Raw genomic sequence first — 17,088 nt, forward strand, 5'->3', positions numbered from 1 at the left:
GAGGCCTCTCCTGAGCCTCCTCCAGATGGAACTTTCCCAGGTCACTGTGCTGCTCCTCATGGGACTTTTGTCCAGACCCTTTCCTGCCCTATTGCCTTTCCAGGGACACACTGCAGGGCCTCCATGTTTTTCTTGTAGTGAGGGGCCCAGTACGGAACACAGCTCTTGAGGTGCAGCCTCACCAGTGTCGGCTGCGGGGGCACGATCACCTCCCAGCTCCTGCTGGCTGCACCGTTTCCGCTACAAGCCAGGATGCCCTTGGCCTTCTTGGGCGCCTGGGCACGGTGCTGCAGCGCTGTGCTGTTGCCTGGGGTGGTTGTGAGCAAAGAGCAGCAGCCAGCACTTGGTCTTCTTGGGCCTCATCCAGTTGCACTCGGCCCATCCAACCAGCCATCCCGATCCCTGTGCAGGGCTTCAAGCAGATCAACGCTTCTTCCCCACTGCCCTCGGTCCTGAACCCCAGGGAGCAACAAGCCAACTTTGGTGCTATGTTAGCCCTACCTGGGCTGACAGTGGGGCACGGGACGCGGGGCTAACTTCTGCTGCAGCAAATAAGTATGTGCGTTTTGACACGCTGGCTAAACACAGGCTTCTGTGTGGAGGGGTGGCTTGGGGAGCGGGGCCACTGCGGGAATGATAAGGACTTTGTGAGGATTCAAGATAAACACGTGGTTGCTGAGTTGTGTCCAATGAGGAGGTTGGCGGGAAAAAATAGGCGGTTCCGGGGAATTCCGCGTTGTCACGGTGCCAGCTTTCGCCCGCTGATAGGATACGCGCGGTGAGAGGTTACGCGCGGGCTCGTATAACAATCGTATGAGGCCAAGGGTTCTTTTCGTGTAGATATTGCTGCGTTAACTCATTACAGTTGGACATAGCTGCTAACTCGTATCGAGTCGTCACCGAGTTCCACAATCCCGCTCCCGCACTTCTGAACAGCCAAAAACAGGCAGCCTTACTTTCTGGTTGGACAGAGGCAGTTGAGAAGAGGATTGGAAGCCGGGTGCTTATGGGATTTCTTGTGTGTCCTTCAGTGTCCAATACCTTGAGTTGGAAGAGACTCACCGAACAAACTGAATGCGCAAATAATTGCCGATAAAATAAAATCGTAGACCCCTATGAATACTGTCTGCTGTAAATCCACTGCGGTGGGCTACTGAAATTCCAGGATGATCCAAAGCAGCAGAAAATGGTATGAATACCCCTAAAGCCAAAGCTAAGCCCGCATGACAAAACCAGTACCTCCTGAAAATGGAAGGTGGGAGAGGAACTCGTGCTGCTGAACTGGGGCAAGGCGATTTGCTTAAGTCCCTTTTGCCCAGGACGGATGGGAGTCTGTCCACCCCAGGGCTGGAGTTCCATCCCACTCATCTTCCTGCCTTCCCTTATAGCCTCCAGCAGCAATGTGTCAGCGCTGGCCCCAGCACTGCCATCCAACAGGGACAGGGGTCTCTCCAAGGCCCCGTGACGTCGCAGAGCAGCAGCAGTTCCAGCACCACCAGCCAGGCCCCTTTGGGGTCAGCTCACAGCTCTAAGGTGCCTGAGAGCAGCGTCCCGTCCAGCCAGCAGCCTCTGATTGGTAGTGCTGTGACTCACGGACCGTTACGAGAATGCTGTTCACAGTGCAGTACGGCACTTCTGCCAGCCAGAAAGCCTCACTCCACAGAACGTCAGCTGGTTCCGGATGGAAGGGCTATAAGTCCAATTGTGATGGAAGTACATCCCCGTATGGAAAACCCACATACCCTCCTGACGACTATTGAAGAGAAAGATCAAAGGTGTACAGTTTTAGATTTGAAGGATGCTTGTTTTTATATCTTGCTGGACACTGCAAGCCAGACTTTGTGTTGGAGTGCAAAAACCCCAAAACTGGGAGGAAAACACAGTGGTGCTGGACTGTGCCCCCCCAGGGCTTTAAAAATTGCCCCATCATACCTGGGAATCGGCTTGCTAAGGAACTGGAGGGATGGCGGCACAAACAGCTGGAAGCTACACTGCGCCAGGGTGCAGATGAACTCCTTATAGGTGCTGAGATGAGGGAGGAAATAACACAAGTGGCAACAAGTCTCCTGAATTTTCCGAGCTCTGTGGGACACAGAGTATCCACAAAGAAAGCACCACTAGCTTGTCAGTCTGTGATCTACGTTGGTTTTACCATCCCTCGGGGATACCAAAGCCTGGGGGTGAGGGCAAGGAGGCCGTATGTCAAATACCACTTGACCAAAGTCAAAATGGGAAATGCAAGCTTCCTTAGGTTCGGCAGGATGCTGTAGATTATGGATACCAAACTGTGGAGTGATGGAGGATCGTGGAATAGGAAGCTGTGAAAGGAGAAGGAGAAATTTTGGACTGGAACCCAGAATGCCAAACAGCCTTTATTCAACGGAGAGCAGCTCTGATGTCTACCCCTGCTTAGGACTGCCCAGTCTGGAAAAGTCTTTTGAACTGTATGGGCAAGAAAGATGTCACTTTGCAATGGAAGAGACAGCAGAGCACATTGGATCCAGGAAGAGACCAGCAGGCTAATTCTCTAGACAATTGGACCAAGTAAATATAGGGTGGACGTCACGGTTACCAGCAGTGGCAGCAGACCTGAGGCACTGCCCAAATGCAGCAGGAAAGCCCGGGGCCTGGCCCACCCCACAGCCGGCAGCAGCCGTGGGGCTGCCCACATGTCCCAAGCACAGCGACATCCCCAAGGTGGCAGAAACACCCCCAGAACGGGGCTGCAGCTGCCAGCCGGGCCTCTGCCACGTTGTGCGTTGGAAACGTTGCGCCCCGCTGGAGTCGGGGCCAGAACCCAGCTCAGCCTGAACCGGGCTGGGGGGAGGAAGGAGTGGGTTGGGTGCTGGGGGAAGAGATGGCCGTGGTTGCAGCCCCTAAAGCTGCCCTCCTTGGGAAAGGCAGAGAAGAAGAAAGCTGACAGTGGCATGATGGAACTCTCAGTTTTATTGATGGACTGTGATGACTTTATATATACAGCAATTGGAGCTTGCACACAGCAGCTCCCGCAACATCAGAGGAGCCAGCAGGTGAAGTTCTGGGCCCGACGTGGTACCCGGGAGCGGCTTCGCCCCCGGGCTGGGCCTCGCCGCCAGGACCGGCTCCTGCGGCGTCTTCGGCGTCTTCGGGGCTGGCTGTTGTTCTCTGCAGCCCGACGTGTGAGAGGCGAGCGGCTCCGAGTCCGGGCCCGCCCTGCCTGCCTGGAGAGCAGCTCAGGCACCTGGGAACTGGGATCTGGTCCCGACGGTGCCTGGTTGGTGGTGCCGGAGCTGCTGCTCTCCCGTCCTATGCGGCCTTGGGATGGCCCCGGTCCCTGCTGGCTGGTGGTGGTGGGGCCAGCGCTGTCCACGTTGGTGCTGGAGGCTGGAAGGGGAGACAGCAAGGTGAGCGGGACAGATCTCCAGCGCTGGGGAGGGGCAGGGTCCCATTCGTCATGGGCCAAAGGGACTTGAGCAAGGCCTCGCCTGGCCCCAGCCCAGCAGCACGCGGCCGTTTGCCTCTTACCGGTGCCCTCTCCAGCACAGGCGTTGCACTCCCAGCTGGTTGTTCTCGGACTCAAGTTGGAGCAGCGCCGGTGAGTGCCTTGTGCAGCGCAGGATCTGCAGAGGAGCAGCTGCCAGGGCCTGGGGAAAACAAGGGGTTGTGGCCGTGAGGACAAAGTGACCTGAGCCAGGGAGTGCCCGGCACAGCTCTGGTGCTCAGTCTGTGCTCCTCCTGGCTGTGGTGAGGCTGCGATCCCACGCAGAGCCCCAGAGGGCTGCTGAGGTAACTCACCCCTCTGCCTCTGCCCGATCCCTGCCGTGTGGGGAACGGCAGTCGCTGGCATTGCAGCTCCTGTGCCTGACTCCCAGGGATGCGTAGGCACGGTTGGTCTCCCATGTTGGTTTTCTGCCAGAGAAGGGAGGGAATGTGATGAGCTCCCAGTGCCTCGAGACTAAGAGCGGCCAAAGCCATCCCTGCTCTTCCAGCCTGACTGCCGTTCCACCATATGTGTGAAGCTGAGGCCGCTGCTCCCAGGCAGCAAAGGGCCAGGCCTGCCAGGACAGTCCTTGGGCAGGCACTTGTGCTCTTGTGCCCTCATGTCTCGAGAGCTGGCTGAAGGACACTAACCTGGCTGGGATGTGGATCCCCAGATTGATCATTTCTTGAATAAAGATGTCTCTGTCTCTGCACAGAGGGCACTGGAAGCAGCGAAGCCCAGCACTCTTGGCCATGCCCTGCAGCGGGAACAGAAGCAGCGCGAGTGTAAGTGGAGCCCGGTGCTGCTGAGCACCTGTGGTGCCTGCGGGTGACGGGAGGGCTCCTACCTGGATGCAGGCCCGGTGGAACCAGGCGTGTTGGCAGGCTGGGCACACCATGGTGCAGTACGACCTGCTGAGTCCCACGGGCTCCATGCAGATGATGCAGGTCGTGTCCTGCGTTGGCGCTGTCTCCACTGGCAGGTGCGGGAGGTGCTCCCAGCAGAAGCACCTGGGGGAAGATGGGAGGGATGGGCAAGGTGAGAAGTGCTGCGAGGAGGGCAGAGGAACAGGAAGGAGCCCCGGGCCTTGGCTCTGGCTCTGTCAGGCTGCTGGGAGGCATCACGGCAAGGTGTCTTTGGCTGGTACTGACAGCAGGGATTGGAGGCTCGCAGACGATGCCTGGCAGCCCTTACCTGTGCTGGCCAAAAAACTGGGTGACGCACTGACCCTCCGAGGCGCAGGGGAAATGGAAGCTGCGGTCACAGCCCATCTCTGCGCAGGTGATGCTGGCCCCCCGCTTGCCACAAACGAAGCAGAGCTGGAAAGAGCAGAGCATTTCCATCAGCAGCAGGCTCAGGCTGAGCAGCAGGGCACAGGATGGGGCAGGGCTGGGTGGCGCTCTGCAGAGCTGCCTGCTGCACAGGGCTCATCTGCAAGAGCGGGAATGTGTCTCGGGGCTGGTTGGAAGGGCTGGGATTGCTTTCTCGGGACCAGGCGAAGCTCGCCATGCCTCTGCTGGCACCAAGCTCCCTGTTCGGGTCCGGTGCTCACCGTCTGCTCTGCCTGCCTCAGTACGCATACGAGGTGTTCAACATAGAAAAGTCCTCTATTTTGGTTGTCTATTCCATGTTGACACAGACCGTTGGCAAATCCCTGTAGACAGGAGGAAAGAGCACGGTCTTGTTAGTGCAGAAAGGAGGGAAGCACAGGATGGAGGAAGGTGGCAGGAGGCGCGAGGGAACTCACCACACAAAGTGCATGGAAGCACATCCCATACATCTCGTATTTCTTGCCGAAGACGGATTTCTGGTTATCCGCTCGGCCACACAGCACGCATGCTGGAGAGGAGAGAGGAGCACAGTGAGCGCCTTGCGGGGCCAGGTGCCCCCGGGGGCTGTCCCAGGGGCTGCTCTGTGCCGGCCGTGCCAGCTGAGGGGCAGGGCTGGAGGCCGTGGAGGGCAAGGGGCACTGCAGGCCCAGCGGTGCCAGCAGGCAGCCGCAGCCCAACCGCGGCCCCCCTGGCCAAGGAGCACACGGGCCCTGCGTGCCCCCGCCTCCCCTCTCCGCCGCAGGCAGACCCCCAGCACCCCTCTGCCCGGCGGCGGGGAGCTGCGTGCAGGGATACTTTGCTCTCACCCAGCTCGCTCAAGCCGGCGGCCTCCTGCGTCCCCTCGGACATCGTGTGCATCAACAGTGAGCCTCGCAGAGCGTCTGTCCCGGCAACACCAGGCTTTCTCCTCCGCGTGACAACCTGTGGCAGAAGCGGGACGAGGCTGAGTTCTCAGCTCAGGCCCTGAGCGCCGGGGAACCCGCCTCCCTCGGCAGCCCCAGGCAGCCCCTTCCTCCCTGCTCACCTCACCAAGTCGCACTGAGCTCGGCCTGAGCCCCGCAGCCTTAGCTGTGTTCCACACCCCGCGTGTCACCATGGCCGTTCCGTGCCACCTCTGTGACGCCATCACACCTCACAGTGGCTGGGGGCACCCAGGCAGGAGGGCGGAGGCTGGTTGAGGAACAGACAGAGATTAAGAGGAGTACGCAGCATGGGGCAGCATCCTGCCAAAAGGGGAGAAGAAACTCACTGAAATGAGGCATGAGTGTGTGGACACAAGCACACCTAATTGTCCCTCCTTGGCCTTGTAAGAAATCATGGCAGGAGGTCTTCTGAGGACACACAAGCCCATCTACAACTTCTTTGACTCTGTGAGGTTCCCTTCCAAAACTAATGCCATGGAAAACTGTCACCTCCCCAGTCCTGAGACACACACCCTAACAGGAGATGACAGGGCAGCGGAGGGGCGCAGCTTCCACACAGCTCTGCTCAGTTTCCCTGCATTAATAAGGGCCCACAAACTACCGAGGTCCTTTGCTCTCCTTAGCAGATGTGCCCTGACTCACCTCCTTGGTGAAGCGGTTTGGCCACCAGGTGGTGGGAATGAGCTCCTGCAAACCAGCCTCCTCCACACGCAGTGGGCTCTTAATGTAGAAGAACACAACTGAACGGAGCACATCAAAGCTGCAGCAAAGTTAAAGGAAGCACAAAAAGCTGTGGCAGAGAAGGGATGGGATATGTTTTCAGAGCTGGAGTCAGAGACCCCTTTCCAAAACCACTCAAAGCTCTGCAAAATCCAGAGCCTCCTCTTGGGAGAAGCCTCTTGTACTCAGAACAGGAGCTGCCCAAATGCTGGCATGGCAGTTAGTCAGCTCTGAAAGGAGTTAGAGCACTGGTGTGCCCTAATGCCTAAGGACATTAGACAAGCGGGTCAGGCAGAAATAAAGCCCTGTGTGTTGGTATGATGTGACCTTCATGGCACTGCTTCCCACTCCTCAAAGCAGGACTTTGCACAGAATGCTGTCAGGCAAACAGAGGAGACTTGAGAAATGAGAAATGACCTCTCAAAGATGGGGTGGCTTCTGCCTCCAGGGAACTGCTAATCCTTGCAGTCTCCTTGGCTGCATTATTGAGGGCAGGGAGAACAGAGGACCGAGCAGGCACAAAGGATACAGAACATTGCTGAGGAGGTATTTCCTGGATTTCTCATGCTTCAAGACTGCAATGGTGAGCCGGAGGTAGTGAATCTAGGGAAATGAGAAGCAAAACTGACTCCATCCATAGAAGAGTATGCAACTCTCCAAGAGGTACAGTGGGACAGAACTGCCACTGCAGATCATATAACTGCAGATAATCAAAAACATTAGGGACCTTTGGACAAGGGGTCATAACAGAAGCTGGCTAGTCACAGATTCCTGGAGACTCAGAAATGCAACTCACTTGTAATCCTAGGTCTGGGATGATAGGAGAGAACCTGTAGGCCCGCAGCAGTGACATCAGTAGCTGCTTGAGGCACTCGTGCACTTCATATTCCTGAGGAAACAAGAAACAAAACCAATGGGATGAAGTCAGGAACAGCTATAGTTCCCACAGTGCAGCTTTGGAAGGATGCAGCGTTTACTTCTGAATTGAAAACACAAGCACCCTGCACCCACAGCATTTGCTCACCTTACTCAACAGGAGAGTGTGAGCAGTGGTTGCTACTATCACTTTGTACAGGGGATAAGTTCCTGTGTGAGTAAAATCAACCCAGTGGACAAGCCAAAGTCCCAGGCCCTACTTGGCTGGGCTGAGTCACCCATCCCCACAGCCCCCAAACCTAATCAAATCAGCCCTGGCAGAATCAACCCAGAAGGGAAGGACAAGCTACTCTTGTTAAACGTGATGGTGGAAGAACTGCCTTGTTGAGTCTAACTGACAGACAACCAGTGGGACAAATGCTGTCTCTTCTACGATCTTGGTACCCACACCAGCAAGCACTTTTGGCTTCACGTGGTCAGCAAGATAATCTCAGGAAGAAGAGTGTCTACCGCAAAATGGGATCTCATCACCAGGAAGGCAAAGAAGTTGATCACTACCAGCACGTTCCAGTGGATGCTCCTATTCTAAGCACCTCACAGCACTCCAGCAACTCACCTCCATGAGAAGCCACATGAGATCCAGCAGCTGCTGAATAAGGGGATGGGCCTCCACTGCCCCTCCTCGCTCCAGGATGCTCAACAGGAAGGTCATGAGCACATCTTCCACCAGATACACCTTGCACTGCAGGAAGACAGGCAAGTCAACAGCCTTCCAAGGCAAAGTCACTTCCCAGCAAAGACTGAGGCCTGATTTACATCCCTTTGTCAGCAAGAAACCAGGTACTTACAGAAGCTTGCAATGAGCAGGCAAAACTCACCATAAGAGGGGAGAAATAATTGAAGATGTGGGCCAATGTAATCAGCACTGTGGGTTCTCCCTGCAGCTGCCACATGGATGCATCCTTCTCCACCAGCTTCCCCTCCTGCAATGACAAACCCATAAGAACACAGCTTGGTGCCCACCCAGTCCACCTCTGCACTGACTGAGTGTACCAGGGGCCTGGAGCAGCCACTGCTTGCTATCACACGCTAGAATTGGGCTAGAAAGCTTGAATGTGACAAGTTAGGATGGCAGAGCAGCAGCCACGATCATGCCCCAGGTGTCAGTATCAGTCACATGCATGCACCTTGACAATCTGTTTTTCCAAATGAAAACTTGTTTTCTGAGTGCATGTCATTACTTGTAAATGTGAATCTCTTGCAGATGAGGTCAACAAGTGAACGGGGCTTGCAAGTAAATTGAGACTAAAGCAGAGAGCATTCCCCATGTTTTGGGCATAAAGAGAACATCTCTCACCCTCGAGGGAAAAAACCTGGTTTCTACTGAACACTGGTACAACCAAAACAGTTCTCACAGCAGAGAGCATGACCCCATCATTGCACCAGGACATCAGGAGAATGTATGGGCTGCAAACAAATTTCTTTCAAAGCTTCAAAATCAAATGCAGTAATTCTGAGCCCAACAAACATCACCTCTTGGAAGGAAACTTTGTGGGACTGAGAGCAACAAGGCCCAGTATGATCTATCTGAAGCCTTAGGGTGGAACTATTAGGAATCCCATTTTGCAAACCAAAGACCAGAGATGTGTATGCCCCCATGTAAAGGCACGCAGGTGTCAGGAAAAATCTGAGCATGTACATAGTGCAGAACCACGTTTCCTGGCACGATGCCCCCCAGACCTGCCCAGTAACATCAGCCTACCGTCACATCGATCCCGATATGGATCACATTCTTCAGGAAGCCCAGCAGCTTGCGGGCCTTCACGAGGTCTGCAACAGGAGGATCTTGCAAGGGGCGGTAGCCTTCCACTGGATAAGTGGGCAAGTGTTAAGGTAAAATGCAATCAGATTCTTTCAGGCCTTCTTTATCCGAGCAAAGAAAAGTGTCTGTTTTACGGTATGCATGTCTACATCAGAGTTCAAGGCAAAGTGCACTTCTAAGTGCATGACAGGCCACGAGATCTCCTCCTCAATACTGCAGTACTTCCCTATCTGCTTCTGATCAGAAAGGAGCCTCCATGACAACTATCAAGGGGCACATTCAGGACTGCTGCAGGTCTCAGCTTTCACACAGAAAGGCAGCATGCAATGCTTCTACTATGCTAGTGGTCCTGCATGGCTGAGAGGTTGAACAGACCCAAAGCCAAGAGGTTCAGAAGCACAAAAGGTTTCCAGGTCTGGAAAGTGAGATTTTCTAGGATCTGAATGCCTGGAAACTGGCAGCTCCAGGCTTGAAGCTGTTGATTCAGAGCTTAAAGTAAACTCAATTTCAGCAATTGCTAGCGCCAGCAAAGGTGACTGTGGGCCCTGCAGTTGTGGTCCAGCTGAGGGATGTCTGCTTCTTCTCTCCTTGATCCTGCTCTGAGCAGAAGTGCTAAGAGAAGAGAGTGAACTGCACTCAGATACAGATATTCCACAGCCTCCATAGATGGTTTCAGGGCAGGCTCTTCTCCCTTCAGACCTCCTCTCCCAACAACCAAAGGATATCGAAGTGGACGGCTTCCAAAGTTAAAAGCAACAGACTCTTTGAATGAGAGACTGATGGCAGGGAAGTAAGCCATTCCAGCACCTCTCGTGATGTTATCAAAAGCAGTTCCTAGAGAGATGCCATTTCTGAAAGAAGAAAAGCCCACAAAACCTTAGCCACGGTCAAAAGGTTTTGTGTTCAAGCAGGCAATTCATGTGTCTGCACCCCCCTCTCAGCGACCTGCCAACACAGACATCACAGTCATTCATACTTCTAAACACTTGTAACCTGACAGATGTGCAAACACCACAGTGCTGCTAAGCAAGTACCCTGGCAATCACAGCCGAATTCTCATTTGCATGTAATGGCATGGAAAGGCATTGGAGCCTGCACAATATGAAGAGCCCTGCTCAGCTTCAAGGGCAACCCAAATCCTTGCAAGGTATGTGATTACCAGGACATTTTAAAGGTGCCATTTTTGGCCTCATCTACTTGACACTGATAGAAATAGAAGGATAATGGTCTTAGTCCACTCTTCTCTGGAAGACAATGACAGCCTCTGACAGTTTTTCATTCCAGCTGACTTGTCTCAGGCCATAGTTTATGGCCAGGGAACAATTCTTACTCAGGTTGGCCACTGTTCATTGTCCAGCGAAGATGGAGGCTGCAGATTTATCACATTTACCACACTTCCCTCTGACTCTACTACAGGCAATGTCAACACTTGCCATGAAAGCAATCAGTGGGGCTCAGCCAACTGTAGTATTAAGCATCCCAACATATGCCTTCTCCTTCAAAATCCCAGCAAACTTTACAGCTATTTAGGAGCTTGAGCACTTTTCCAGCAACTGCTCTCACCCAAACTTAGGAGACTCCAAAGCTCACCTAGATGGCTTCTCAAAACAAAGCAGAAAAGCAGAGGCTGGAGCTAACAAGGAACTTAAAGGGGAGAAGGAAGAAAGAGGGATCAGCAACCTGCTGAGCTATGAGGAAACATGTAGACAACACGCAGCCATTCACAGAACAGGGAACTGGGCAAAGATGCTTACAGGCAGAAAGCAATAGTGCCTTCCTCAAGGTCTATCAGACAGCTGACGATGTCTCCTGCAGCCCAAGACTGCATTAAAAGGAGAAAAAAATATATTAGACACATACCCAGCAAGTTCCCACATCAGAAGAAGGACTGTAAGCCCAATCAGTCCCTTATGATTCAGGAAAGAAGGAGTGACAGCTCCTTCTGACAGCAGCTCACATTGCATTTTCAGACACTTCTGGAAGCCTCTGGATGGGATTTTCTTTTTTCCCTTGAGCACTAGGAACATGCACAGGATCAGAATAATGCTTATCCCAACACTGCATCATCCTCTGATGCGCTACAAAGAACCAGAGCCTTTCAGACACCACCAGCAGCACTGTGCTGGGAATCAGTCTGCTGGGCCTGTCAAACAAAGCACCCACACAGGGTGCCCAGCGCCCCTCAAGTACAAATCAGTGCTGGCACACAGCCTCCCCAAGAGCAGACTGAAGCAGGAAGCACAGATCAAATGCTTTCCACAGGGCCCAGCAGAACCCAGCGAGCAGGAGACACCTGCTTTCTTTTCCCTTCCTGGAAGGACAGTACTCACTTTGCCATAGTTGGTAGTGGTCACGTTCCACTTGCGCACCCTATTGCCATCATACGCATAGGAATCTGGAGTATCTCCAACTCCTTCCTGCATCACAGTATCAAAGAGGAGACTCAGATGTGGACAAGTACAAAGGATCCCTCTCATTGCAAGAGCAGCTTCAGGGGGAGACTGGCAGACAGGGAGCGCAGCTGACAGCAGACATGGTCTGCCCACGGCCTGCGATCTTTGTCTCCATTCCCTACTAACGTTTAAGTTAGAAAAAGAGCACTGCTACATTACACTTTCAAATCACTGTCAAAGCAGCCCCTCTGGATGTTTGTCACCCTCCCTCTCAAGTGCTGCAGATAAGATAGTGAGACCCTGCAGCTGGCAAACCTTCCCAGCACCAAACATCCCACCCAGTGCCTGACAAGAGCTGGCCTGGCCCTGCCTCCCCCAGGCAAAGAGGAGGAACACCGAGCAGCCATGTGCAGGAGTTACACTATCTCCTGATTAAATCTGCAGTTGAGAGTACACCAGCCAATCTGCATGAGTCCCTGGGAGGAGATAAGCACCTCATAAATCCATTTCCCTGAAAAAAAAAGAGATGCCACACAGTAAATCCGTGCCACTCAACTCATTGTTAGAGGAGTAGAATGTGATTCAGTTCCCATAGAAAATAACCTGGCACACAAAGGGTATTTCCAACATCCCCAGGACTCCCCTCCCAACTCTTCACTTAGGCACCACACAATTCTCCACCCTCCTGACTTCCTGGAAAGCCAGTGGATGAATTTGGGAAGACAGAGCTCTGGAACTCTAGTCCTGTGCTCGCCAGTTGTGTAACCCTCCATGGATTCTTCCTGGGATCTTAATCAAAGCATCACCCACTTATCTTCTTACCTTTGTACACACACGTTGTGGCCCTGATAGAGCCAAAGTTACTGTGGCCAATCACCTGCACCAATAAACAGAAGATATTACAAAGTCAGGCACTAAGGCCTCAAACCCAAAGTGTAGTGAAGAATATCAGCTAGTGAACCAGCAGGAAACTGATAGAGACAAGGGAGAAAGGAAAAAGTATAGCAGCTTGGCCTCAACTTGTCCTCACTGTTAAACAACATAGCAGGAAAGGAAGGAAGAGGCAGCCACTGGAGGGATGGACAGGAAAATTGGTTGCCATCCCCTCCTCTTGCTTAGCCAAGCTCTTCAGTGAGCCACTGGGCCAGCGTAACACTTCCCCACCCTTGCAGCTCCACTCAGAGTTTGCTAAGACTGGGGGTACTGCTAGACCTTTTCCCAGGAGAGATCATTTCCTCCAGGACTCCTCAGCTTTTTGAGTAGATTCCATTTAACAACATATTACAAAACCAGTGAAAGGGACCTGCCATGACAAACAAACCGACAGCTTTTAGTCTTAAAAGCCCATTTCCTGCAGCAGCCATCACACTCACCCCAAGTAAGTCATCATCAACCAGCAGGAGCCCCTCAAAGCCACTCGTGTGGTCCAGCACCACAGTAGAGGGACCAAGCCGGCCCTCTGTTAACTGATCTGAAACAAAGAGTTGCAGATAACCTGTTAGAAAAAGAGGTGCAGGATTTAAAGGGAGCTCTGAAGTGTTGCCGGGTAGACTGCAATGGTACCTGAATTCTGCACTCAAACATTGCTACACACGTCAGACCATGAGAACTTCAGGAGAGGAGACACCCAAGAGATTTAAAAGAAGCTTGCACAGCAACACCTTAGGCCTAAGCTATGCAGCAGTCAGACCATAAATGAAGCCTTCATGTCATCTGAAAATTTTACAAGTGCGAAGTTCAAAGGCCAAACTCTGAGCCAAACGTTTGGCCAGCGTATCACATAACTGAAGGCAAGCTCTGACTGTGGTCTGCAAGAAAAATGCTTTGGAGGAGAAGAGCCAGGATGCATCCTGCCACGTGCCTCATTCAGGCAAACAGACGCTAGCAAGAACAGAGGCAACAGGCTGAGGCCCTAACCAGACATCCACAGCAGAGACCCATAGACAGAAACCATCTACAGGCCTCTGCCATTCCCAGTGAGGACAGCACTCCTCACAGCTGGTCATGGCAAAGGCTCTGCACGTCGCTATCGATGAAATATATCCAACTACTGCTCCAAAGCTGCTTTTTCAGGCATTTCCTGGAAACATGCCTCCTCCATCAACAAGCAGACCTGCTTGAGGGCTGTCTGATGGGCTGCTAACAGGCAGGATGTAAAGGGACAATAAATTAGAGCCCAAGATGGCAGAAAACTGCTTACTCAGGGAACTGTGTTGCATGACATAACTTGTCCCCCCTCCAGTTAGGTAGCACAAACACAGACTGCAGGCATCTCGTGCCTCCTACCTTGGCTGTCTTCAGAGCCATTCTCCTCTGCTAGCAACCGGTCAAGGTGCTCCTGCAGGTTCTGGAACGTCAGGTGCTTTCTAGGGAATAAACACACACAGGAGCACTTCAGAAAGCTCTGCCTTCAAGTTTTAAAGCATTTTGGTCCAGACACGTGTCAGCATAGGATCGTGTTGACACACGAACCAGGAAGTTCTGTCGATCTGAGTTTCTTGGCATGGATCTGAAGAATTTGCTGACCAGCATGCTGGTGCGATGAATGAAACAAGAACCAAACACAGTGCGAACAAATGAAGCAGTTAACAGAGGATCCTTCAGTCTTCAGCCTGCTAAGGAGTATTTTGCCAGCCTGTATTAGCAATAAGTAATGACTGGGACATTGCTGAGGCAATGTCAATCATACAAACACAGCATAGGACAGGATTTAGTTCTTTTCCCAAGTACTTCATAATACAAAAGCAGAAAGAAGACCATATCAGCAGCTGGAGCAGCTCAGACAGAGGTCAAGCTCGCCCATCATCATCTCCATGAGAACAGCCAAAAACATTTTGTCTTCACACTTTCTGTAATGAAGTAAAATGCCTCGCCAACACCCTCCAGTCTACCACTGTACAGACCTTCCACACAGACCCTCTCAGTTCTCTCATCTCAAGGTTGGATCACTTATTTATTCCTTGTACAGCAGACCTTCCAGACTCGTGGCCGTTGCTCTTACTCTTCCTCCAAATCTCCGTAGCCCCAAGATAGCCTTTTGGAGCTGGTGCCACCACAGCATGCTAATCAAGATGAGGATTGACCACAAATTCATTCTGTGCCATAATGATTTTCCTTTTCCAGAATCCCTTTGCTAACAATCCTTTACTTCCTATCTGCTTTTTTTTTCCCTAACTTACTGAAGAGTTTATATCCCTCCAGTCTCACTCCTGTGCAGCAGAAATCAGCCCACACCCCACTACTTTATGCGTAAAGTTGGGGCTGTTCTCCTTTCACTACATCACTTTGTAATAGCAGCAAACTTTGTAATTTCATGCTCTTTTCCTTTTAAAACTTCCCAAAGATTGACAGAACAGCACTGCTTGTGTTGTGTTTGTGGGACCATCGTGATTTCCCTTTATTACTGTGAGAATTGCTGGCTTTTCCTATCCTGGTTGCCACTTCCACTCATCTGTGGAACAACCATTCCAATTCTTTGGGACCAGACACTTTTTGAAGGAGTGGTGAGAGACATTCTGAAAGCCCAATGCATGTGAAGATGCACAGAGGTGGAATCAAAGAAGCAGCTTTGGATTGGCAGGAGAAAGTGGCTTCAGCAAAGCAGCTGTATCAGCAGCTAGCATGGAGAAGGAGCACAGGAAAGAGGCAGAAGAGCACGAGACAGACAGAGAGGGGACAGCCAGAGAGGTTTACAATGAACTCCCCAGAAGACAAGATATCACACCATAAAAGTTGCCCTCATGTAGTAAATACTATTTTTGAGACCAATCTGACTGCTACTGGACTTGCTACCAAGTCCAGGAAGAAGACTGGAAGGGAGCTACAAACAGAGGGACCAAGCCAACAAACTATCAGCTCTGTGCTTGCCAGGCAAAGAAGTTAGCAGTACTGACAACCAGAATGCCTGGGCAGATGGAACATACCAAGGCATGCTGGCAGGAGAGCTTGTGGCCAAGTAACATAACCCACCTTGCCTCCCCCCACAAGAACCTCAGCTCATCAAGCACACACAGAACCAGGAGTATTTTTAGCAGCCACAGGCTCACGTTTGAGCTGGCACTACTAAGTATAGCCCAGGGAACATGACCCCAGCCCACTCTGCAGCACCGCCCACCCAGCAGCAGCTACACGCCTGCCTCTCTGCAACACTTGGACCTGCTTTGCACCCAGCTGACTTGTTTCTGCCAAAAAATTTAAATGCAAAAGACCTTCCTCTCATCCAAAGCTACAAGTTGCTGGACTACAAGGTGAAGGAGAAATGAAAGCAAAGAGGTGGAAACAGACATTGTACAGCAATTTTGTGTTCCTTTTCCTTTGGTGACTCCTAACAAGAAAAGTACTCACAATTCCACTGCCTGAGAAGCATATGGTCTTCGATGTACAAGTAGCAGCCTTGCATTCAGTTTACCAGGCACTGATGACATACTTTTCATTAGCTAAAACCTGTGCATTTTGCATTTCTTTGCAAGCAGAGAGGGAACAGGAATGAGAAGGGGAATGCATACCTGCCTATTTATTTCAGAAATACTGCCTCATGACCTTTTATATGGGGTTTTACATGCAGGGGACTGACACAGCATCGCTGCCATCCAGAGACTAAGAAGTCCCATACCTGTAAGCAGCTGCAGGCTGGTTCCCATCAGCACTGGAGAAGACCCGATGCAGATAGTCATTCAGTAGCCTGCTGTTCACAATCCCTTGTGGAGAAAAAAAGAGAGAGAAAAAGAAGCTTAGAGAGTTAGAAGTCGAAACATTAACTTCGAGTACAAGCAATGAGGTTTGCAGACCAACACAGGGGCAGACAGAGCTCCAAGAAGTTATTTACTTTCTCTTCACTTACAGCCCTTGAGACCAGCAACATGGAGCGAATGCATTTCTACCACAGGGGAGGCTACCAGTGGTTCTGGCTGCCAGTGGTTCCCCAGGGTGAGACTACATCTTCAGGAGCCCTACTGCTGTACTACTTCCAGATAAAGAAACTTCAAATTTGAAAATGGGGATCCAATTTAAAAGCAAAACCAAACCCCCATAAACAAATACAAATAATGCTGGTGTTACAATTCCTGATGTCCTGGAACATTTTAGGTTATCTGCACTAGGGAAGATGCAGAGACAGGAAGGCTTGCAGACACGGATCATCTAGACTAAACTCACAGCTCTCTTTAATCCTGTACACCTCACACCAGCTTTCATTGTGCAAAGTTATCCCTTGTGTCACAAAGCTCTGGGTGCAACAGAGCCCTCAAATCCCAGATCTGTGATCTCACAAGCATGATTCTGATGGATTGCTCAGTCCAGGCAAAAATGGACTGCTTACCAGGTACCGACATTTCCAAGGAAAAGACTGACCTCAGAACCTGAGAAGCCATCTACCCCAAGTCAGATGGGACAAAGACAAGCAACACCACACTCTCCAGCCTCACATCTCTGAAGAAAGGGCACTGTGACCTGAGCTGCTGGTGGTGTCCTTCATACAGCAGGAAAGGCCCTCCCAAAACCTCACCTCAGCTCAGAGATTTACTCAGTTTCAGCCCCGCTATGCCTCTTATCAGCAAGATAACTG

The 17,088-nt window shown here is 51.8% G+C and overlaps 1 protein-coding gene across 1 annotated transcript; it reads right to left on the minus strand.

The window, feature by feature from the left end:
• Positions 1 to 5,969: 5,969 nt before the first annotated feature.
• LOC149916393 (E3 ubiquitin-protein ligase RNF123-like) lies at positions 5,970 to 11,940 on the minus strand. The gene is made up of 9 exons (XM_090147996.1): positions 11,463 to 11,940; positions 10,887 to 10,954; positions 9,858 to 9,983; positions 9,073 to 9,187; positions 8,189 to 8,293; positions 7,927 to 8,052; positions 7,231 to 7,323; positions 6,964 to 7,037; positions 5,970 to 6,474 (listed from the first exon to the last, which is right to left on the minus strand). Exons 1-9 carry the CDS (start codon positions 11,607 to 11,609, stop codon positions 6,312 to 6,314), a joined length of 1,017 nt encoding a protein of 338 aa, XP_090004122.1. The 5' UTR covers positions 11,610 to 11,940; the 3' UTR covers positions 5,970 to 6,311.
• Between the last annotated feature and the right edge of the window lie 5,148 nt (positions 11,941 to 17,088).

The sequence above is a fragment of the Phasianus colchicus genome, chromosome 11 (assembly GCF_987193195.1).
Source record: "Phasianus colchicus chromosome 11, bPhaCol1.hap1.1, whole genome shotgun sequence".
NCBI classification, from domain to species: domain Eukaryota; kingdom Metazoa; phylum Chordata; class Aves; order Galliformes; family Phasianidae; genus Phasianus; species Phasianus colchicus.

Coding starts and splice junctions, on each gene's coding strand:
- LOC149916393 (XM_090147996.1), bottom strand. CDS start 11,609: ATGAGAGGGATCCTTTGTACTTGTCCACATCTGAGTCTCCTCTTTGAT. Junction 7,038..7,230: donor TCCCAGACCTAGGATTACAA/GTGAGTTGCATT, acceptor TCATTTCCCTAG/ATTCACTACCTCCGGCTCAC. Junction 6,475..6,963: donor TACCTCCTCAGCAATGTTCT/GTATCCTTTGTG, acceptor ACTTTGCTGCAG/CTTTGATGTGCTCCGTTCAG.